This window comes from Aphelocoma coerulescens, chromosome 6, assembly GCF_041296385.1.
Source record: "Aphelocoma coerulescens isolate FSJ_1873_10779 chromosome 6, UR_Acoe_1.0, whole genome shotgun sequence".
Taxonomy (NCBI): domain Eukaryota; kingdom Metazoa; phylum Chordata; class Aves; order Passeriformes; family Corvidae; genus Aphelocoma; species Aphelocoma coerulescens.
Genome location: NC_091020.1, coordinates 9,318,914 through 9,342,616, shown reverse-complemented (window position 1 = coordinate 9,342,616; position 23,703 = coordinate 9,318,914). Strand labels below are relative to the sequence as shown.

Below are 23,703 nucleotides of genomic sequence, written 5' to 3'. Positions count from 1 at the left end.
TTTCTAATTGCAGTGTAGGTTTTGGAGTGTTACTCCAGCCGTTCTCTTGTAGCAAAACCCACTTGGTACAGATTTCATACTATGTTCATTCAGACAACAGAAATAAGCACAGCAATATCACGAGTTAAAATCACCACAGTGGTTTGCAAAGGTGGTAAGAGCTTTCTGAGGTGTGCACAGAATCGCATCTGTTGCCACAGAGTTGAACTGTGACCAAGTGGCTGTCGCTTGAGTTGGGTTTTTACCTAGCCTATTTCTGTTGAGCTGTCATTCTTCTGCAGGCACTATAAATCCAGTGGTACCTTGTGGAATAATGTGTCATGAGTTGTCCCCTACATGATGCTGATGGAATATCACAGCAGCTTGTAACATTCTTAATATCCAAAGTGTTGGCAAAGGGATTGGCCTTGTGGTGTCAATTGCTGCACCTAAACAATGTACACCCACTGCAAAGTGTCAGCACTCCCCTGACTGCAAACAAGAAATGGGAGGGTTGAAAGGAGAGCTCTCATTTATACTGGGCTTAGAAATGTAGCATTGATAGCTTTTTTTGAAGGAGGGGAAATCATAGAAGAAGTAATTGTTATGAAAACATAATCCAAGCCAAAGTTGTTGGGATTTTTTTTGGTTTAGAAAAAAAGAGTAGAAGGAGAGGAGAAAGGGGAAAAAAAATTGCAAATAACGTGAAAGAAAAGGTAATGCAACCTGAGTTAAAACCAGATGCAATGAAGTTTTGATGTGACATCTTTTTATCTTGCAGAGATGCTACCGAAGCTGCAATCCTTCTTTTTACTGTGATGGATCCATTTAGGTTTCATTGTACTTTGCATGTTACATGTCAGATTTTGCAGCATTTGAGATTTCTTCTGTGCATTTTTCTGGTTTGTTTTTGTCTTCTGACTGTAGCCTTCTGTCTGTTTTTGGTGCCTATTTCAGTTGGTCTGTTTTGCTGTATTCTGGTCTCTTGTCTTTTCCCCTCTCCTGCCCTTGGCTGGGACTGGATCCTTTTCTGCATTCAGAGCACTACTCTTGGATTTCCCAGGAAATTTTGTAACTTGTCCAATCCACTGAGTTTAGAGGTTTAATATTTTATATTACTATTTTACTATTACTAAAATAGCACCCAGAGGCGTCCCAGCTGAGGTCAAGACCTCGCTGTACAAACTAAAGTAGGAGAAGTAGGAGGCAAGCCTGTTCCCAAGTGCTCGGAGTGCAACTATAACTGATGTTTGGATGCCTGCATAAATCGTGGGATTAATAGCTGCATATTTCTACAGGTTTTAGGCTAGGACGCTAAAGCACTTCTCAAACACAAATAAATTTAGCCTCCTTTCCTCTATGAAAGTCAGAGACTTGGTTCTGCAGTAACACTTTCCCCCTCTCTAATTCCCACACATGTACTTGTTACTGACATATATATGACTCTGGTCAATATAGGTGCTTAACTTTTTAAAGAGCCTGTGTAAGTCACTAAGTGCATATTGATTTGAGGCAAATGTAAATTAGAATTAATTTTGACTTGCTAACGTAGTCAAATAAGGAACATTTCTATTGATCTCTGTCCCAGAAGCCAATTATCTGGATTAAGTGTTTTTATTACGTGAAATGCAGAGTATAGTATATATCATTCTGCATTGATCAGTGTGAAATTGCATATTTAAGACAAGGACTGTAAGTAAGAGTAGTTAACAAGTGATTTATTTTTAAAAAGCATATCTTGTTTTATTTACCCCTGTTCTTTCCTGTTCGAGTGCTGTGTTTGTAACTACCACTGAATAGGAGGTCGTTGATGCATGTGGATCAACAGGGATTCTTGTTCATATCATTTCCATTTCAGCTGCCTTCCCTTTCACTTTGCTCCATCTATACTGTGTGTTCCCTCCCCCTTCTGCATCCCCAGCCCCCTTATCTATATTTCCTACTCCTTAGTATTGAGCAATTCTTGCCGTACTGTGCCCTGCATGAAAAAAATGCTTTCTACATTGAAAAAATACATTGCAGCGATCGCTCCTGCAAGCAAGCAATGCTCAGCATCGGGAGCATTTACTAGCGCACGTACAGGTGATGGTTATTAAAAGTGTGCTGAATACACATGACAGGGATGCTGTAGCCAGTGCCAGAGATACGGGCGCCGCCGGCCCCTTTGTCGCCACTCTGCCGGGGCTCAGCAGGCGGTGGGGGCCCGCTCCTTCCCCGCCGAGCCCCCGGGCTCGCCAGTCCCTTCCCGGGAGCAGGATGAGGCCACGGCGAGCTGTAACCAGGCTTGCGCTTGCAAGACGGCGACCTCCAGGAATCGCTCTGCCTCCCGTTACCCCAAGGCTGATGTATCTGTATGTACCCCTATAGCGGTCCGTGTGCCTCAGCCCCGCCGCAACTTAATAATCTTGGTAACATCCTGCTCTCAACTCATTTTCTTGGCAGTAGTTTTAATTACGTATCGGGCTCCTGAATGAATTTGTTTTCTCTGGATCCTCGGTATATTGAGACGCTTGTCACGTTTAGGTGCCTGCAATCACTGATGCGTTTGTTTTAGGGGATGAATTAGTCTTCTGAGCCTGAGCATGTCCAATTTATGAATTAGATTTCATTGAAAGCTAGAACAAAACAAAACAAGAAAAGGTTTTGCTGTACCACTTTTCTTCCCTACCACCTCGCCCCCAGCGCAGGGGTAAAAACCTCGTATTTCCATTTCACTCCTCAAACACGGATCACGTCCCGGGCTCGAGCGTGTGGAAGGAGGAAGGGGCATTCCCCCCACCGCCCGCTTCGGCGCGGTGCCCCCGCGCCGCCCCCGGTCGCTGAAGTTGGAGGAGCGGCAGCGGGCGCAGCCCCGCGCCCTTACCTGCGGGGGCGTCCCGTGGCGCCGGGCCGGGCGGGGGCTGCGGGAGGCCGCGCAGCGCTGGGCACCCTCCGGGCAGGGGCTGCGGCCCCGCGGAACAGCCTGCGCCCGGCAACCGGCAGCTGCCCACTCGCCTCGCATCCCTGCGCTTCGAGCATCGGTCCCCTACCCCTTTCCTCGGGGAGACATACATTATATAGCAAGAGATATATGGATAGATACAATTCTGGCTCTATCTAAATCTGTTCCATCGCAGCCAATTGCCCTGCTGTGGCCCCGGCTCGGCGCTCCCCGCAGCGCAGCGCGCTCGCCCCGGCGCGGCCCGTGCGCCCCGCTGCCCGCCCGCCGCGCCGTGCCCCGGCGGCACCGAGCGCCGAGGCTCCGCAGTCACGTGGCGCGGGGGGCGGGCGGCGGCGGCGGGGGGGCCGCTCCGCAGTTCGCGGTCTGCCGGCGCCCCGGCACACACCGAGCGCTGGAGGCTCCGCCGCGCCGCCTGCCAACCCGGGATCTACCTCCGTGATTTTCTAGCCCCGGATTTTTTTTTTTTTTTTTTTTTTTTCCTCCTCCTCATCGCCCGTTTCCCTCAATCTTGGAAAATTCTTGGGGCGCTGGGGATATTTGGGGTTTTTTTTCTAAGAGGGAGGTGTTTGGGCATCTCCCCCCCCCCCCCCCCCCCCGCGCCCGCTGCCTTGCTCCACCTGCCCTTGCGCCTTTTTTTTTTTTCTTTCCCCCTGTCTCTCCACGAAACCCGGGCTGATGTGCTGTGCGAGAGGCTGGAAATGGAAGTGTTGATGCTCTGGCTTTTCCCCTGGATATTTCAGTGCGTTTCGGTGCGGGCGGACTCCATCATCCACATTGGTAAGAGAGGGAGCGGGGGGGGAGGGTTGGAAAGGGACGCGGTAGATAAATAAATATATAAAGGAAGCGTCTCGTTTAGCCGCGATAATGACACGGGCAGCGGTGGAACCCAACTCCGCGGAGAGACAGGAGGACGGATGGGAGAAAGACAGCTGTATTCCGCCCCCGATTGTAAAGTTAGGGGCGAAATTCCGCCTGTGCGCCGGGCTGGGAGCGGGCAGGGGACCCGCCGGGGCCGCCGCTGCGGTCTCCCATGTGGCTGGGGAGTCTGTGCTTGGACCTGTTTGCGTGGAAAGGCTTTCTTTCCCCCCACCCCCCGCCTCCTCGCCATCGAAAACAAACAACCGCCCCCATCACCCGAGCAGGAGAGAGGCATAGTCTGAACGTGCTCGCAGGGAAAACTTTTGGGGAGATAATCCCCTGGTTTCCATCCCCTGCCGTAGCAGGTGTCAGCCAAGCCGGAATGCGGGGGGCGGAGTGGGGAACTTGGCTGGGAAAGGGTTAGAAAGGCGAGCTTTGCAGCGGCTCTCTGTGTGTGTGTGTGTGTGTGTGTGTGTCTATGCGCGCAACTGTTGTGGTTTGAATAAGATCTCATTAAAACCCCTGGGCAGCAAGAAGGCTGTATCAGCAGTGGGAGGAAGAGGGGGATGAATAAGAGGCAAAAGGAAAGGCTGATGTGAACTTTTATGGCTTCTGGGAGCAAGGCATGGTGATGTCCGCGGGAAGCCTGGCAAGCAAAAGCGAGGCTCTGCAGTCACCTTTTGGCTGGTGTTGAAAGGTACCAGCAGGAACGAAAATGAGGATGTTTAGGGGTGGAGAGGGGGGAGAGAATCACTTGTAGAGGATGATAGAGGAGGAAACGGGAGTACGGCCGGGAAATGAAAAGCCGTAATTCCCACCAGCCTTTCGGGGAGGATAGGAGAACAGAAAAAGGAGGGGACCGGGGCAGGAGCCATCCTGGCGAGGGGAGGCTCCACGGAGACGGGAGAAAAGTCCCGTGTCGACCCGAGGCAGGGGAGGGGAGAAGGGGAACCAGCCCTGTAGCAAGTTTCCCGGCATGACGGCTCTGGGGCCGGTGAGGAGGAGGCTCCGGTCGTCGCCGCTCGCCTCCGGAGCCTGGGGGCGCAGCCAAGGCAGACAGCATTGCGGAGCCATTAAGGAGACGGGGTCAGCCCTGACCGCAGCGAGGGACTCCGGCCCAGGGGCAGTCCCCAGGGCAGGGCAGACCCCCGCGGCACCGGGGCCAGCCCCGCGGGGGGGAAGGGCGGCGGCGGGGCGGCCTTGGGGAAGGGCCGAAGTAGAAGTGTGTGTGACGGAGCCTCCGCGGGTCTCGCTCTCGGCTCCGCTTCTCTTGCGCGTGGACGGTGTCACCTCGGCTTCTCCCCGCACGAACTTTAGCCCGAGTGCTGTTTGCTAAGTAAGTGCTGGCAGAAAGAGCGGTCCGCTGGGGAGGAGCGGGGAGCTGCTGTGTGCAGAGCTGTGATGCACACGGGCAGTGCACAGAGGCTCAAGCCACAGGCACGCACGGTGTGAATCAGCAGGACTTTTCCAGGCTGGGGAATAACGTTTTTGCTTTTTTTTTTTGCTTTTTTTTTTTTTTGCCAGCTCTAAAGATCTCCCACCGCCGCGTAGAGCAGGGCAGTAAGCCTGGCGTGGGCACACACACGCTCCGTAGAGAGGGATTTTATGTAACACACATCGCCAGATGTTTTCAAGTTAACTGCATAAACAGGACAGTGAAATTAAAGCTTCCAGGTTACTGGACACAAATCCTGGCTTCACGTTCGTGTGTGCTTGTAAGCCTCAATAAAACCGCGGACCGAAAGGCAGCATCCCAGGGAGAGGCGAGCAGCGAGCAAAAAGTTGGTGGAGTTTCCAAGCCTGCTCCTTTTCCCGTCACTGGCGAAGCAAGTCCGTCACCCCGCCGTGGCTCTGGTTCAGGGCTCCGTAAATGCCGGTGGAGCAGAAGTGGCCGGGAGAAATGCTGCGCTTCCCCGTGCCCGGGACGAGGCCGCCCACGTGTGTGTGGCCCGGCCCCACAGGCGCCCGGTGTCCCCGGGGCTGCACCACCCGGTACCGTGCGAGCCGGCTTGAGCCCTGCACATCCCAGAGGGTAGCGCGGGTCCTGGGGCGGCGGGTGGGCGGGCCGAGCCCTCCTCACCCTCTGCCGCCTTCCTCCCATCAGGTGCCATTTTCGAAGGCAATGCTGCCAAGGACGACGAGGTGTTCAAGCAGGCGGTGTCGGATCTGAACCTCAATGACGACATCCTCCAGAGCGAGAAAATCACTTACTCCATCAAGCTCATAGAAGCCAACAACCCCTTCCATGCGGTGCAGGAAGGTGAGCGCCTCGGGCGGCACCCACGGCGTGGGCGGGTTGGGTACGTGGAGGGGACGGGCTGAGGGAGGATCGTCCCGTCCCACCGGCGGGGAGGGAGCGCCGGTGACTGCCCGGACCTGTCCTGGTGCTCGGCTGGAAACTTTTCTTCGGTCAGGGGTTGGCGCTGTCTTACAAGGAAAGGGGAGGGACGGCGCGGTGCAGCAGCGGCGGCGGCGCCGTGCCCGGCCCAACCCAGCCGTGCCCGGCCGTGCGCAGCCCGGGCTGGGGCGGCAGCCGCGCGGGGAAGGAGAGCACAAGGCATGGAGGGCTCCACAGCGCTCCTGGCTCCGCCAGTGCGGAGGGAAGGCCGGACCACGGTCGCACCGCTGCCCCCGTGCCACCAGCACGGCCACGCGCGGACGCGGCGGGACAGGGCACGCGAAGGGTCCCGCCCGCAGGGAGGGAGGGGGTGATGCGGCACGGAGGGGCCGGGCAGGGGGCTCGACTCTTGCGGGAGCTGCCGCGGAAGGTGCGGGGCACAAGCCGGCACCTCTCCCCGAGCATGCGGGGAGGCAGGGCTGGGGCGGCAGCGTGAGCGTGGAGCTCCCTCGGGGGGCTGGGCAAGGGGTGAGGGAGCCGGTTGAAAGCCTTCCCAGAGCTCACAAGATCTGAAAAGTAGCTACGATGGTAAATCATTCCAATTAGATTTTTTTTTTTTTTGCAAAAGGGAAACGTTTAAATTAATCAGCTTGCCTTTACAAATAAGACTTTAAAAAGATATTATTTGTGATTTAATGAAGCGAAGATTAATTATGGCCTAGGTTATTTAAGAAGCTGTGTTTTTCAGTAGTAATTATTCTAGAAACAGAGAGCTATTTATATATCCAGACTAGAATATTAAAAAAAAATGATTCATCACCAGCCTTACCCTTAGTTTTACAGAGCACAGTGAATCTTTCCCAGTATGAAAATTTGCATTAATCCATATGTATTTATGTCTAAGTTGTGTACATGCAAATTATGGCTACAAAATTATACCAAATGTTAATTTTTGTGAACTCAGAACAATTTCTTCTGCTCTCTCTTTTCCTCAGACTAGGTGCTAGCTAATATTACCAGGGGAAACAGCAGTATATGTCGTTTCAAGGGCTTCATCCTATTGGCAGTAGGATTCCTTCTGCTGCTCTGAAAACTTAGCAAGGTGCTATGAAAAAAAATCTTTATGAAAATGGGAAGAAAGGGACTTTAAAATGAGACTCCAGCCACATATTCGGACACCAGAGGAAAACAAAAATCTCTAAATAATGGCGGGTTGATTTATTGGCAAAGAATAACTGAACAATTGGATCTTCTTACATTTCCAAAAACTGGGTGTCCTATATTGGAGCTTATTCATATTCATGGAAGTGACAGTAGTTGGCTGGCTGAACAATGGCTTTCAACAATGTCTTTTCTCAGAAGTAAAACTGTATGAAACCATTTTGAATGCTCAGGGATCTGAGTGGACAGTCTGGTGGATGGGGTCCCTTTGCTCAGTTTTGTTAAAAGCAGGAAAGCATGACCTAGTGGAGGACTCTTCTTGGTCTAGTAATACTATTTTCTAATTGAGTTATTTGCTAACCTTGAAGATTGGGATTGCATTTATGAAGACTACTATGAAAATAAATTTGCTCTATTGAAATTCTGTGTTGTATCCACAGGAAAGAGTCTGGTCAGATTTTCAACTTTTTTGGTACAGGAGCTTTGTGCTACCTCAATATATGTAAATAAAGATGTTTTCTACTGTCCCTTCTAAGATACTTTTTCAGGGCTCATATGCCCGTTGCAGTTCGAATTGCTCTTTGATGAACTGATACCATACTGGAGAGTTAAGAAAGTGGTTGATGATTCTCAATTCCAAAAAGAACTTGTTCTCTATCGCTGCTTCATTAAGGCACGTCAAGGTATCTTTTGGGAGGACTGCAGAATGATCCTTTCTGCAACTAAAAGCTTGCCATGATGGGAGGCCTAAGAAAAGTGTCAGACTTTGCTCAATTTCCTGACTTGCTTTGTTGGTTCAGGTCAGGTCTTTTTTTTTTTAAGATTTAATTTCCTACTTTTGAAACTGTCATCCATGCAGACAGAATGATCCATGGGATGTACAAGTTGCTGGTGTGTTCTTACTGAGCAGTGTCTCATTACCCAGTGTTACTTGGTGTTGTTCTGGCTATTCAAAATCTCATTGTATCTCACTGTATGGATGTCCTGCTCATTTTGGTAAAATATTGCATGTATTAGTCAAAACAACCTGGAGCAAATCCACTGCCCAGACTGCTCACAGAATCTCGCTGCCACTACATAAAATGCCTTGACATCCGCATTATTCTTCTGCAGCATCTTTCCAAGCAGTGCCATGGAAATCAACGTTACCAGCCTTAGCTTCACAGGGATGGAACTTTTTTTACAAGTAAAAACGAATTTGGAATAAAACCAGACGATTGTGATATCACCACCAGAATAGTTCATGCAAGCAAACCAATCACAAATATTGTATTTATTGGAAGTGTCTTTTGCATGGTTTTTGTAAGAGGACATCGTAAATTATCCTTAAATCCTTTTAAAAGAGTGTTGCAATCAGGGACCTTCATTTCAAGGTATTGTGCTGGTAAAATTGCGGCAAGTCATTATTCCACGTAACAATGTCTAATACACAATGACAAGGCTTTAATTACTGATGGAGATAGTTTTTAGCATGTGTTTTTCCTGGCATTTACTGTGCAGTTGGAGAACATCTGCATGGGTAGGAAGCACAGAAGAGTAGTACCAGTACGGTTTTCTTGGAGGAGCAGTGCATTCACAGAACTGAAGGCCAAAGAGAAGGTACTTTGCTTTTCATACAGAGTAGTTTTCAGTGCTGGGATGTGCTGAGAACTGTTGTTAGATTTTGGGGAAAAATAAAAAAGCTCTAAGGACTTTGCTGTAGTGAGATAAGGAAACTATAGCAAGTCTATATAGCAAGATAAGTGGTAGTTTCTGGTGACTGAAATAGGTAAATAAAATTCAGAGATACTTTTTCTTCAAAGACTTGGTGGACACTCATGTTAATGGTTGTGTCAGGTGCCAGAAAACTGCAATTAAAAAAAGTATAAATTTTTTTTCCTCCTTTGTCATTCATTTCAATGTTCATTGCATAAACAAGATCCTGTTGTGCCGATAAGTAACGAGATTTTTTTGGCCCCATCAAACATTCCATACCAAAGTGCAGCAAATGGGTGCAGGGAACTCCAGTGGCAAGGGATGAAGCAGTAAAGAGTGAACAGATCCTGGTTGCATGCATAAAACAGGGCTATGTTGTCTGCCCTTGCAAGCAGTCATTGGATTTTGTAGAATATTGCTTTTATGCATATGGCAATTACTTGAGGGGAAAATTATTTTCTCACTGACTGTTACGGGAGGCAATATACATGGGGAATCATTGTTCTTTTCATATGATTTAGAGAAATGAACTCAAATGACAAACATGAAGTTAAACTATATCCTTGCTTCCAAAAGAGTTATGTGCTGAGTTTCAGTTAAGTGCTTATTTGTGTGTGGTGTGTGTTTAAACTAGTACTTTAGTAACCTTTTTGTGATTCAAGGATTCAAATAAGCTCAAAGGTATGAGAAACTTCTATGCTTTCAGTTCAAATTGGGATTTCTGAGCCTGTCATTAATGTTGAGAAGGGACTGTGTGCATGACATGCGTGGCCAACAGGTTTGCGGATGGGCTTGAAAATTCGATGGCATGTTTAAACTAAAAAAACCCAAACAAGACTTGTAAGTTTTTAAAATGTTGCTTTCAAAGGGGGCATAGTTAGCTGTAGGTCAAAACTGGGATACGAGAAAGCTAATACTTAACATTTGTAGAGCCCTTAGGAGAAGGGATCAAAGGAGCCTGTTACTCAGAAACTGCAAAACTTTAAGCCCCTGTTTCTCAGTGGATGATGCTTACACATCTGTGGAGTTTTCCTGGAGCTGAAACTTGCTGTTCCCTCTGCATAGCAATTTCAAATGAATTGTTTCTAATTTGGGAGGCCTTGTATGTGTGCTTGTTGATGTTAAAACGCTGTCAGTTCTGGAAACCAGAACAAATTTGGAAAATCAGAATGTGGTTTGAGAGCAAGGATGGTGTTCCATAAATGGGTTTATTGTCAGTCCCATACGCACTGCTGTGGTTTCAGAGCAACTCAGAGCTGCTGAGTTTTTGGGTGTCTGTGCTGTATACCATTGAGTGAATGCAATCTGCTATTATAGTCTGTAGCACTTGGTAATGATATGTATTTGACATAAAATAGAACCGACAGAATAGACTATTTCAGTTGGAAGTGACCTACAACAATATCTAGTCCAGCTGCCTGAATAATTCAGGGCTGACCAAAAGTTCAAGCATGTTGTTAAGAGCCATGTCCAAATGCCTCAACCACTGACAGGCTTGTGGCATCAAGTACCTCTCTAGAAAGGCTATTCCAGTGTCTGACCGCCCAGGCAGTAAGGAAATGCTTCCTCATGTCCAGTCTCAACTTCCTGTGGCACAGCTTTGAACCATTCCCACACATCATACCACTAGATCTCAGGGAGAAGAGATCAGCACATGGTTCTTGATCTACCTTGTCTCAGCACATAAATTTAATGTTACAACCACAGTTGCTTTCCAGCAGTTTTATTTGTTGAGAAGGTGTAAGCTGATCAAATAAGATGAAATGCAGAACTGTAGAACCAGACTCAGCAGCTCCATTGCTGTTTACAGTTATTAATGAAATATTACATGTACAAATTATTAGGTTGTTTTGTTTTGTTTTTGTTTGTTTTTAATAACCCCAAGAAACAAGGCTTTATTGATTTGACTGCACTGGCTTGGGGTACTGGGTGCATAGGTAGAAACTATAGGCTGTACTTAGCTTTTTCAAGTAAAGCATTAAAAAAAAGAAATCTCATCTGCTAGAATGGCAAAGGATTGGTTTATATTGATGTACTGTCAGTTTTTCTTCAGTGTTTTCTCTTGAGTCTTTCACTGTCAGGTAACTTTACCTTTATCTGCTCTTCTTCCATGCTTGAACACAGATTTCACACTGTTTTCATCGGAGTGCAGGGTCTTGTTTGGAAGTTTTGACAGGTGCACTCTGAACTCTCTGGAAAAGCACATATTGTTACATACTTTTTATCCTAGGTTTAATATCAGCTTTCAACACTTTATAAAAGGCAACCAGAAAGTGTAGGTAGGGATTCCCACCCTTGGTCAGAGAAGCCTTGCTGTGCAAGTACATGGTTTTTCTACTAGTTCTCTGCATTTAAAAGCTGTTGCTCAGTGGGGTGAATGGGTTTAACAGTTTTACCTCCTTGGGCCCTCTGAGATCAGACCATGACTTATTAAGGACTGCCACAGTGAAGACATCTGTGACATTGTCATCTCATTGTGCTTGTTTTTGTGCTCTATAGTTGTATGTCTTGGTGTATTATAAACAAGAGTGTTTGCAGAGCTAAATAAAACAGCAAATTAAAATGTCCATCTCTTAGTATTGTGTTTTTGTTACGTTGAAAGCAGTAGGAAGGAAAGGAGCTGATAGCCCATGAAGGAGTCCCTTTGGTGCTGAGGATGGCAGCAAGCTGCAGACTATAGCCCAATATCCACTTTTGTTTTGTTGGTTCATCCCTCTTGCTATTTGTTACTTGGTAGCCAACAGCTGTTCTGTTCTAGTCACAGTTTAATTGCAGGTGCAAAATATTTGGTACTTTTGGAGGCAGTCCCACTTCAGCACATCCCTGGTGCAGTTTAGGTGTTTTCCCAGGCTGTACTGGGGTTAGTTCCACTCCAGCCACGTGCTCTGCCTTTGCAGGGGCTCCCATCAGTGCGTGCTGGGACGGGGCCCAGAGCTCGGTGTGAGAGTGTCACACGTCGGGTGCTGCAGGCACTCAGGGGAACAAGGATGTGCTGTGGGGTCACAGCTTAACATCCCCACAGAGCAAGAGGCTTTCTGTGGAAACACCAGCAGTGTGGATGGGACCTGATAAGAGCACAGCGTCCTGCCCCAGCTTGGCAGAGTCTGGGAGTGGAGAGAAGGCCATGAGAGGCATCTCAGTCCCTGTTTGCTGTAGGATGACAGGGTATGCCTTATTATTTTCATGCTTTGCAGTTAAAAGACTTAGTTTGAAAGGGTTGTTTTGTTGTTTTTTTTTTTACTTCCTCCATCTGCATAGCAGGTTAAATGCATTTCTTCTTTCTTCTAATTGCTAATATCTTTATTTCCATGTTAGGTGTGGGTGACCCATCTATTTTAAGGGTCTCATATAGAAAATTAGCTGCAGGTTAGGCTACAGTTCTTTTTCAGTATACAATGGTCTTTCCCACTGATCCTGCTGCTGATCCTGCTCATTTACCAAGCAGCTGCAGTTGGGTTCCTTTTTCTGGGATTTCATTATGGAAAATATGCTACATCATTAACTGGTATGCTAGAAATTATCTGAAAGATCAGAAATAAGCAGTGTTCATAAAAATGTTATTGAACGTATTTCAGGGTTAAATATTTTCTTTGTGTTTCTCTTATTTATTATTTTTTAAAGAAAAGACTTTTCTGAGCGCTTTGTTTGTCTGTGGCAGCTGTTCTCAGTCATTAATGTGGAGGAGGATCTGTAAATGTGAAATGAGTACACAAAACCTCCTCAGTCTGGTCTAGTTAAAATAATGGCTCAAGAAAAGGATCCTGAACTGTGAAATACAATCGGGATATATGCATATACATGCATGCCCAAATACCCTGTACAAATAATTTAATTGCTAGACTTACTGTAATGTGTCCAGCAGGGAATATGCCTTGAGCCTTTCTCTCTTCAGAATCTTCCAGCTAGAGACGATTAGGGGATTGACTATCTAAGTATTACATTTTAATTTACATCTTCATACTTGCTGAATGAGATGAATTTAATATTTTGATGGGATTTATCATGCTAAAGGTTGAGCCATACAGTGAAAGTAGTTAAAGTTACATGTTCCTTGAACAGAGGGGATGTCATCATGTTTATTAAAACTGTGGCTTACCACAGTTGTTTACTGGAAGGAGAACAAAACAAAGCCTCCAAGCCAAGTTATACAGCTATAATACTGCCCGACTGTAAGACTACGGCACACCATGACTGTAGCTGAAACAGTTACTTCAGATGTAACTTTTTGTCATTTCAGAGCAGCCATAGTCAAAGTCTTTTTTTTAGGCAAAGATCAAAATGTTTCTCATACTTTTATTCGTAATAAATTTCCTCTGAGGGGAATTCCTGCTGTGTCTTTATTTGTCTCTGTCATCTCATGCTTAGAGGTGTTTTTTCAACTTGCCCCTCAGAAAAAAAAATATTACTTAGATTGTTGGAAACATGCTGCTGTGTGAGTCTTGTAATTGTAGGAAATGTAACTTTTTCTTTTAAACTTGCAAATGTCTGTGTTTTTCTGAAAGTGCTCTGCTAGAATAAAATTGGTCCACAGAGCTCTGTTTTTTTGGTTTTTTTCTTAGCAAGAGATTTTTCCATAATTTTCAGTTATTTGAGTTGATGATTTTGAAAAATGGTTTACATATTCTGTTTTGCTTTTTTTTTTTTGATGTAATAATACTCACAGTGATTTTTCTTACACACGGAAATTCTGTGTGGTCCTTTCCATTTGGAAACCTGTTGAAAGCGGTCAGGTTTCAGACTGAGGAATGACATGTTTTATGCACAGGGCACATCCGAGTCCTGCAGACTTCCTTACACAGAACTGTGTCAAGTCTGAGGTTGAAATCCTTGGTGTCATCCTGAGAACCCTTTCCATTTCGCTCTTAACTGAGGACAGGGAGCAGCTGATGCTGATCCTTAGTGTAGCTCCTTTCTTATTAGGATTCTTGTCAAGAAAATTGAAGTGAGATTGTTAAATAGTATACAACATTTTGAGAACCTCATTTTATATCATATGTAGATCTGTAATAATTTCAAAGGCAGATAATAATGATATGCTAATATGCCAGGTTTTCTTTCATTTACATGACTTTAGGGCAATAGATATCTGAAATGCGGACTATGTTGAAAGGCTTTCTTTTATATTTTTTCTAATAGCTTGCATTTAATTATAATTTGGAGACTTGATTGCTGTGTTTGAAAAAGTGTTCACGTTTGTGGGTTTGGAGTGCTTTTTATAGCCTGAAAGGTTTGTCTTATCAGGAAGAGGCTGTCTGCACTAGCACAGCTTTTGTGAAGTTCCTTTCTTCTGACCCTGTTGTGCTTGTCCATTTTTTTCCTTTCTGCCTATTATGTATTCAGTTATGTAGTAAGAAAACTGGAAAGCACTAACAACTAGTCCTTAAAGGTAGAAAGAACTAAGAAGCATTAATTTCAAGTGGTGTTTGGCTGCATTAAAACACACAGCAGGGTTGCTACTGCTTGACCTTACTGAGAACTATTCCCTTAGCAACCTTTCATAGAGGGAGTAAAAGGACAGTAAGAAAGCAATTTCTCCCCCACATAGTCAACAGAATCATATCTAAGAAATTAATTTTGCTCATATAAACACACCAATCTCAAACCAAAAACTCCCAGTGGGGCCAGGGACTCATTAACTATCATATCCCTCAGTCTAGTCATTTAATCCTCTGCTTTTTAATTTACTTATCTGAGTCTTAGTGATTGTAACTCGTAACATTGTTGATGGAATGCTTTCAATATCCTCGAAATCTCATTGACAATCTGGTTTGTTCTTATTTAGAAATTGAATAAAAGGATTTTCCATAGAACTGAACGTTTCTAAAGTTAATGAGAATTGCCTTTGTCAGTGGGTAAATGACCCTGCTTTATACATTACAAGATATTTAGGAAACACCAATTATTTGCTGCTTGATAATACTTCCAGTAGAGAAACTGTGTAATGATCTAGAGCATTTCCATAGCCCTTTGTCTTCTTAACTTCTCTGCTCCTATATAAAGGTCAGACTTGGGATGGTGGAAGGAGAAGTTGGCTTATGGGAGACAGAGCCTCTCAGTGTCTTTGCATGTTTGCAAACCCTTGACTTAATTTTACATTGATTTAAAAAAATGCTTTAGAACTCCGAGGTAAACTGGTGTAAATTGAGCATTACCTTGTATGAAATATTAGCTGCATTTTAATTGAAAAGACTGATGATTTGCCCATTTTCTATCCTATTTGAGAGTATTTTTGGAATGAGAACAGTTATCTGAGAAGCTTAGAGAAAAGGAACTGAGGATGTGATGTCTTCAAGGGTCAAACCATAGAGGGCCTGGATGTTGAAGTGCACAAAAAATAAAAGGGAGCAACCCAATTATCTGCTTTAAGTTTATTTTTACTGAAACTTTATTTTTCTTTTCTTTCCTTTCAGCTTGCTTTTGCCCTGAAGTTCTTCAGTTACTTTGGAAGTGACAGTGTTTTTGATATAGGTAGGACTTAGTAACCCAAACAGAAATAGAAAAAGCTTGTTCCTCCTATGGTCTGAGCGAGGTGTTTGCACAGTATGGGTCTGGATTTTTAAAGAGGCTGGAGAAGGGCAGAAGTTTCACATCTTAGGCAAGTAATCATTTTGTAAATAATCAGCCTGTGCAAGGCATTTCACTTTCCAAGAGGAGAAAAGGAATTTTTGCTCACAGGACAAGATGGGGAAAGATATGGTGTAGCAGAAGCTGAGGTTGACTAAGCCTCAGCTTGTAGAAAGCCACTTGCCCAGGACAGCTTGACATGAGAGTGCCCATATCTGCCTCAAAGGGTTGTATAGTCCACATGAAAAGTTATCTCCTGTTTCGGCACTACCTAGCTTTTTTTTTGCCTTTAACCACCCCCCCCCCCCCCCCCCTTCATAAAAGCTTAATGCATTGTTATGTGTTGAGGGCAGTTTACATTTTTGTGACCATGGTGTGTCCTCTTTGCTTTCAAACTGCTGTTTAAAAATATAATGTAATGTCAGATGAAACTCAGAGTCATCTGGGCAATGTAATTAGTGATACCTGATTCTTTTAGAATCAAATCTGCAAGCCTCAAAAGTCATTTTTCTTTCTTTGAGTAGGCTTTTTTCGGTAACCCAGTATTTTTCTCAGGAAGGTGTCTCTCTGTTATCCATTTGGTTTGTTCTTATTGCCAAGTCAGGGACTGTAGAGTTGTAGTTGGTCCCTTTGTGCCTGGAGTTCTTAACTAAAACTCGAGTTTCTCAAAAGCAGTTAGCTGAGCAGACTTTCTTGTCTGTGGTTGCACTTTTCAGAGGCACCTCATCACTTTTAACCATGCCCCATTTTGTATGAACAGCAGGTCCATCATTCTACCTCCTGGTGAGGTTTGTAAATATAAATTTTTTCTTCAAATTCTGATGTCTTTTTTTACCTGTCTTCTCTTGTTTGGCAGGATGGTGTTCCCCCATACTTCCCTCTTCCCTGCCACTGCTCAATGCAATAGATTTTGTGGAAATGCTTTTTATGATTTACTGGATTATTTTATTTCCATTGCATTTTAATCATTGTGATGACATCTGTTGGCAGTACTACACAGATGCTTTGTCAGAGTATATTCTAAGGTTTGTAAATGCTTACTATATCTACATGACAAAACTAAGGTTTTGTCTTTTTCATTTACATTACAAGAAGTGGAATTGCATTATGGAAATGAAAAGTGTCTCTGGAAGACTTTTTGCCATTCAGTGACCAACAGGGGAAGCCTTGAAGTTTCATGTAGCTTCCTCTGTGTTACCTGCTGCAGTGAGCCTTGCATTACAGAATTAAGTCTCTCATCCTGCTTTCACTGATATGAAGGGTAATCTTAGTCTCTTAAAAACATTTTATTTTAGATTTTAACCTTTAAAGCTGTTTATCACTGACATTATAAGGAAATGGAGAGCACAAATGGACAAGAAGCCACAGCTGCTTCTTCAGGACATCCCAATAGCTCTAAAGAATGGCAAAATATCCAGAATGTAAAAAAGAAATGACAGCAGTGGTCAGTTGTATTTGCTGTAGGGCATTCTGGCAATGCTAGTAGCTAAATACATTCAGACTAAAATGGTAGTTTGGTCAAAAACCAGACTTCCTAAAACTTCTGTGAACCTGAGGCAGATTATGCACTGTCGTAATTTCAAGGTATTCGTGTTTTCTTTCTTGTGTTCATTATCTCCAAAGAAATGTTGCACTTTGGGCAGCTCAACATGAAGAAAAGTACTTGGTGGGTATGCAAGAAATAGGTGTTGATCAAAGATGGGAGTTCATGTCCTGCACGGTGGCACTGGGGCTCTAAACTGGATTTTAGTAATCCTGACAACTGGTTTTTGTTGTTGCTGGCCTGCAGGGAGACTATTTGTAATCTGGTGTTTTGACTCTTGCCTTGAGAAGTTGTGGGTGGTTGTGTTGACTCAGTGGAAGTGGCACATCTAAAGGATGCTGTAAGAGGAAGGCTTGGAGCAGGATGTGTGTCATGTTTTGGTTCTGAAATATATTTTCTCAGAAGAATAGATGAATAAGCTGTGACATGGGGTAATTAATAGGGAATCAAATTCTTTTAGATCTCTTGTGTTTGTAAAAAGAGAAAATGTGCTTTAAAATGATGCGTTCTTTTGGGCTTTCAAGAGAGAAAAACTTACAGTCTGGAACTTGTGACAGACTTACAATGTAGGAAGTTGGGTTTCTTTTTTCTTTTTTTTCTTACAGAAGTAGCATTGCTAAATTGCCCAGGGGTGTAGTTTACCTCTGTACAAAACCTGTGCATGGAGTGTAAGTTAACTGTAAAATTCATACACTGTGAAATGCAGCACAGGAGCCCAGAGAACTACTGAACAAGGCCCTGGAGAAAAATATGTATCTTATATACACACAACACTTTACCTGGCTAAATTCAACTTAAATTCAGTCACGAGATGATCAAAGGACAGGCAGGAAAAGGTTTTAGCCTGGATTGCTCAGTTTGCTTTCTGGGACAATTAGTGGAACTAATAAGGTAAGATTGCTCTGTCTGAGGTTGAAGAAGAAATAGAAGGAGTTTTTCTGAGTGCAGAACAGCACAGCAACAGTTGGGAAGGCTCTGCTGGCTCCAGTGCCTCTGAAAAGTGCCTTAAGGCAAATTAAAGGCTCACATCTATTTGCCATTTAAATCTGATCCGAAATACTTTGTTGCTGAGGTGAATCAGACTTAGGAAATACAAATAAATATATAGGTTTAGAAAGTTCTGTCATATCTTCATCTCTTCAGGGCTATTTTGAATGTATAATTTGCAAATATCTTGTCAGATTATCACATTAACTGGGAAATAGTCATATATCCTAGGGCCTTTGGAAAATGCACTTTGAAGCTGAGAATTTTAAGGGGTATTTTCAAGATTTAGCATGTTATTACAATGTTAATAAATAGCTTGAGAATTGAAGAAAAGCTTATGATACTGTTGATAAGATGGAAACTATCTGAGGAAGCTGGACTAAGTCTCCAATAGACATGCATGAGGGAAAATGAAATTGCTCCTGAAAAAAATTCAGTATATATGTGAACTTTGCAATTGTTTTCTTTTCTTTTTTTTTTTTTTTAAATATTTCTGGTGATATTATATGTATTAAAAAAAAGTCAAGTTATCTTAGCATTTCTAACAGGTATTGCAAAATCATTTTCTTTATGAAATCATAGAATCAAATAAAGATATAGTTTGATCTTGGTCTCATAAATTCTAATTTTACAAAGTTCTGTGAGTTTCTTCATGAGAGGTTGTTAATATGAAATGTGCCTGTGAACTTCCCAAAAGATTACTAATTACCTTTGTATCCGTATTTGCACTAATGGTTCACGTGGGAAAAGTGTGGCCATCAATGTAGTAGAGTGTTCACACTGCTTTAGAAAATTGTGCCTACATTGCAATCATCTGAAATAATACTGAGATTTAAGTTAATGATGGGAAATATTTGCTGACAGGACTGGCCTCAAGGCATTCTTTTTCCTTCCCAAATGCTGATAAAATTGCTTGAAATGTTCTAAAGTATATTGATGGTTGTCTCAAGATGGATATATTGGCTTAAAAAAGGATTATGCCATTCTCCTCGTAATTATATTCTCTTTTTGATGAGATTTTAACAGGAAACTAATTTCATCTCTTTTTCTATAGAAAAGTATTTATATAGAAAGTAAACTTGTTGAGACTACTAGTTATCTTGATACAGAGAAAGGTCAATTGATTTTCTGGATGGAGATCCTGGATTAAGTTTTAAATAGTGGAAGTTTAACTCTGGTTGCTGGTGAATGAAAATAGTCAGGTGAGGAGAAATGGGAGTCCCAATATATTTTCCAAGCTCTGATCTGTACAACATAGTAAGGAAGACAAAACTCTGTGACCACTGTGTGTATCATTGGGATTGGAGTTCCTCTTCCCAGTGCTCACAAAGTGTTATCACATAGTTCATGCCTTCTCCTGACACAAGATGGGCCCAAGAAGGGATCTTCCTCTTGAAAGATAGCTTAAGGTCTGTGGTAGTCTTTAGCTTCATTCCTTATTTTCTTTCCCTGCCTTCTCGCTGCTGGCATCCTTTGATCACCGAAGTACCAGAGGAAGTGATATTTGGTAAATTAGCCTGGTGCACCTCTTGGTTAATTCTATTATCACTCCACAGCACTTGCCTAAATCAGAAGTGGGTTAAACAAGATGTGGACTTGTGAAGAAATTTTTCTCCTTGGTGAGATAAGTGGAGAACTGCTGCTTGTTTCATTTTCACTCTCTGCGCTCTGTTGGTTGTGATCTGTTTCTCAGGGTTTTCTGAACTACTTGACATAGAATATTTCTTAATATTGTTGGGGGTTGGTACAATAGCTTGAATTTCATCTGCTCTTCCCTTGAGTGGTGGTGTGGTTCTGGCCTTTGGGCTCTTGCTGTAGACTTTGGGCTGGCTGTAGACCAGTTGTTTTCAAATTTTTTCCATTTCTGTACCTCTGGAAAAGTTTCTAAGTGCATTGATCATTTAAATCTACTGAAACTTGGTGGTGTTGTTGGTTTTTAGGTTGTTTTTCTTAATTGCCTAGGTTGGTCTGTGACCCACAGGTTGAAACTAGTTGTAGGAGATTTAGGAAATAGTCCTTGGTGTTCACAGGATCCATGTGCTACTGACTCCTTTATTGTATTTTCCTGTGATTGCAGAGAATTACAGTCAGTGAGCAAATGATCTTTCCAGCTTTGACCCCCTGGCATGGAACATAAATACAGAATTGTAGAAGGATTTAGGTTGGAAAAGACCTTTAAGATCATTGAGTCCAGCCATAAAATGACAGTATGCTCATTGTCATTAACCTCATGCTTATGTTTATTTTCCTTAAAATAGTCTGATCTTTTCTTTTTTTGTAGTACTGAGGGTTTCTCTTATCATTAGCTGGCTACAAAGACTAGAAAAATTGACTGGAATTCTTGAATGATAAGCCTTTATCTAAGTGCTGACAAGCAGAGGAACGACCCCCTCGAGTTTGCCAGTCTTGTCGTTTTCTGTAGGGAAATACAATGTGAAGGAGGAGAACCCTCTGTCTTTGGAGGTATAAGCCTGAGAAATACCAAATGAAGATAAGAATTCAGGATGTCTGACAACTATAAGCTCAGATATTGGCTTGTTTGCCAAGCATGACTTCCACTGTCATAATGCAGACTAGAAATCTTCAATAGCTGCATTTCAGTGCTTGAAAACCTAGTGAGTGATTATTTCATCTTCTGTTTATATCATTCATCAAAGCAGTCTGGGCTGACAAGGCCTGGAAAACTCTCAAGGGTTTGCTGCTGTTAATGCAGTGTGCTACAGTGGGACCTTTCTTGTACAACAATGTTGCTGAGTACTTCTAATATCACAGTCTCTATTGTCACTGACTCACTGAATCATAGGAGCTGCCTGTTCCTCCCCATCTGCCTCATTTGAACCGATTGCAGCAAATTCCTTGGAAGTGCTTCCCTCTGTATCTTGCATGTGAACATTTGAAGTTGATTATATTTGTTGCCATTGATAGCAAACAGTAGTTGTTTGATGCTTTATAAAAACTCAGACCATTTGCTTAAAATAGAAAATAGAATTAGTTGTGTGTTTTGATGAACTTACCTGTTTTCAGAAGTATGAATAAATCACTGTATTTGATAATGTTTTACTGCTCTAATTTATTAAATTTATTAGATGCTTCTTCAACTTTCTTCAGTTCCTAGAAGTTTAGTATGAGAACCACAACTTGCTTTCTTTTTGTTCATAGAGATTTGAAAGCATAACTTCATGACCATCAATAACCATGTGAACTTTTGCCTGGCTTGATCCTCAACCATGTTAGAGCTGAGGTTTTAGACTACACATAACCTCATGGCAACTAAAATTGTTTCTAAATAGTGAAAATCCCTGTTATTTTTTACGCGTGGGCTCAGAATTTGTGCACAAAAGAGCTTTCCAGGTCCATGTGTGTTTAGACTTGATCTGTGACCAACACAGTGTAAGTACAGTGAGCATGAACCACACCCAGTCCTAGGGTTACTTCTACCCTGTCATGTAGTAGAGCTTGACACACTCACGGGAGTCTCCTTTGGGATGCATTTCTTCTTTCTTCCCAGGTTAGCTTGGCTCTTCAGCCTCAGTGAGTGGGTGTCTTATACAAGAGAACAACTCAACTGGTTTGTTGCTTATGCTTATTGCAGTCACTTGAAGTCTTTCTCAGGTATTTCTGAAGGTCAACACTTGATCCTTCGACTGCAGCTCTGGGACAAAGGATTGCAAATGTAGCATCAGCTTTAGTTCTAGCAATGAATTTCGCTGCTCTGTGAGGCTTGCCAGTATTGCCACTGCCCCATGGCAAGGGGTGGGATTTGGGATAGGCGGCTGTTGCTGGGGGCAGGGTAGGAGCACCCCTCATATTTTCCATTTTCTCCCAACTGACATTTGGAATAATAGGATCTGCTTACTTGAGTGCACCACTGGGACTTCACCTGGGGTTTGTCCCTTCATGTTTATTTCCTGTGGCAGAAGCAGATGGCCTTGACCAGAATTCTTGTGGGATCAAAATTCAGTTTTGCTTAAACTTTGGCTGTGGGGGAATTGAGTCCATGCTTCTGAAAGGTGCAGGCAATGGGAAAATAATTTCACAGATAGAGCTGCCCCATGAACAAAGTTGGAACAATGCTAAGTGTTGTCAAAGTTACATGCCTTTAGCTGAGACACAAGTGATCATCTCACAGGTGACAGTGTGCCCAGCTGCGGGCTGAAGACAACCAGGACTCTGTCATGGACTAACTGCTTCCAGCTGAGTCACAAGCCTCAGTAGGCTTGACTGATCTGTAAAGACTTGAAGTGGTCCATTCTGAGAGAAAGAACTGCAGTCTGATATGTGCTGTTCAATATAGGCACAAAATAAAGGCTACACTGGAGAAGTTATTTTTTGAAAATTGCTCAGTCACCTTTAGAAGAAATAGGCAATAAATGTGCTTGACTGTCTTCATTAAACCCCAAAACATCTGTTACAATACTTTTTATGGTAACTGAAATAGGTATTAGGTCTGACTGTAAAAGTTATCGATAACACAGCTTTAAAAATTTATTGCCTGTTTTACTAGTCATTGACAAATAATTTCCAGAAGGAGGCTTTAAAGGGTCTGATCTATGGAGTTCAGAGATTTGGGGTTGAGAGTATCTCGGTCTTTCAAGGAGAGTGTGTTTGCAGATTTATGATTGGTATCAGATGATTTTCCAAGCTCATAGCCAGCTATTGTTAGGAAACGAGGAAGAGCTAGCCAAGTATGGACAATGGGAGAAGAAAAACAGAAAATTCCCTGCAGGGGTCTCCCAGGCCCTAATGTCAGCCATGCAGATGAAGCTTGGTATCCCTTCTTAGGAATATCTTTAAACTGTAACAAGAGAAAGAAAGGTTCTACTTACCCCAAATCACTACACTGCATTTAATAATTTACTGTAGCGCCAGGAAGTGAATCTGGAAACAGGTATGTCAGGAGATATGGCAGAACTGGAGCTGCTGGATAGTGCAAGTCATACAGAAGATAAGAGGTCCGAACCTACATTTTTTTAATCCACAAAAAGTGTTACATGTAGCACAGAATGTATTCCACAGTGGATTGGAGATCCATAATTAATTTTTGAGAGCTTTCAGTGGCAAAATGTAACAAAAGTTCTTTGAAAAGGCATGTAAGCAGCTTTTCTCCTTTATCAACTTCTCAGAAAAATGTAAAACAGAAAATGCAAACAAAATTAACTCCCCTAACTGTTTATAAAAAAAACATTCAATGAGGTTTGTGAAAGAGTGGTTGGAAAACTCCTTTATTTTATCATTGGTATTTTGGAGGCTGAATAGAGTGCAATTTTTCTGTTACAGACTTCTTATTAAAAATATTTCCTGCCTCAGAATGTATAATTTTTGGTGACAGTGATGTTTTCTGTTACTTCTGCTCATTCTCCTAGGTAAAATCCAAGGAAGCCCTTGCTGTCAGTACAGATTCTTCTTGTGGTAAAGAAGATTTTTTGTTTGAAAACTAGGTGGCTAATCAGTCTTGGACAGTGTCAGTAGATGCACAGAACCACTAACTTTTTTTACCTTCTGTAGTTCCTATTGTTTCATATAATGAGAATATTTTGGAGAAACTCCTAACTAAATTTCCAGGGACCTGTTGATTCTTTTAGTGTAGTTGGATATCTGACAACAAAGTCTTAATGTCATTTAGAAGACTTAGAAGCA

At 43.2% G+C, this 23,703-nt stretch overlaps 1 protein-coding gene across 11 annotated transcripts in view; it reads left to right on the top strand.

Annotated features, from left to right (window-relative positions):
- The window catches only part of GRID1 (glutamate ionotropic receptor delta type subunit 1), a 557,084-nt gene that overhangs the window by 55,784 nt on the left and 477,597 nt on the right, over positions 1-23,703 (top strand). For 9 of the 11 annotated variants that reach the window (XM_069019125.1, XM_069019126.1, XM_069019132.1 and 6 more), the window contains one exon: positions 5,883-6,038. In XM_069019125.1, coding sequence (XP_068875226.1) covers positions 5,883-6,038 — 156 coding nt within the window. Of the gene's footprint in view, positions 1-3,618; positions 3,698-5,882; positions 6,039-23,703 lie in introns of those variants that run through there. The other 2 variants (XM_069019130.1, XM_069019127.1) reach the window with 1 other exon arrangement.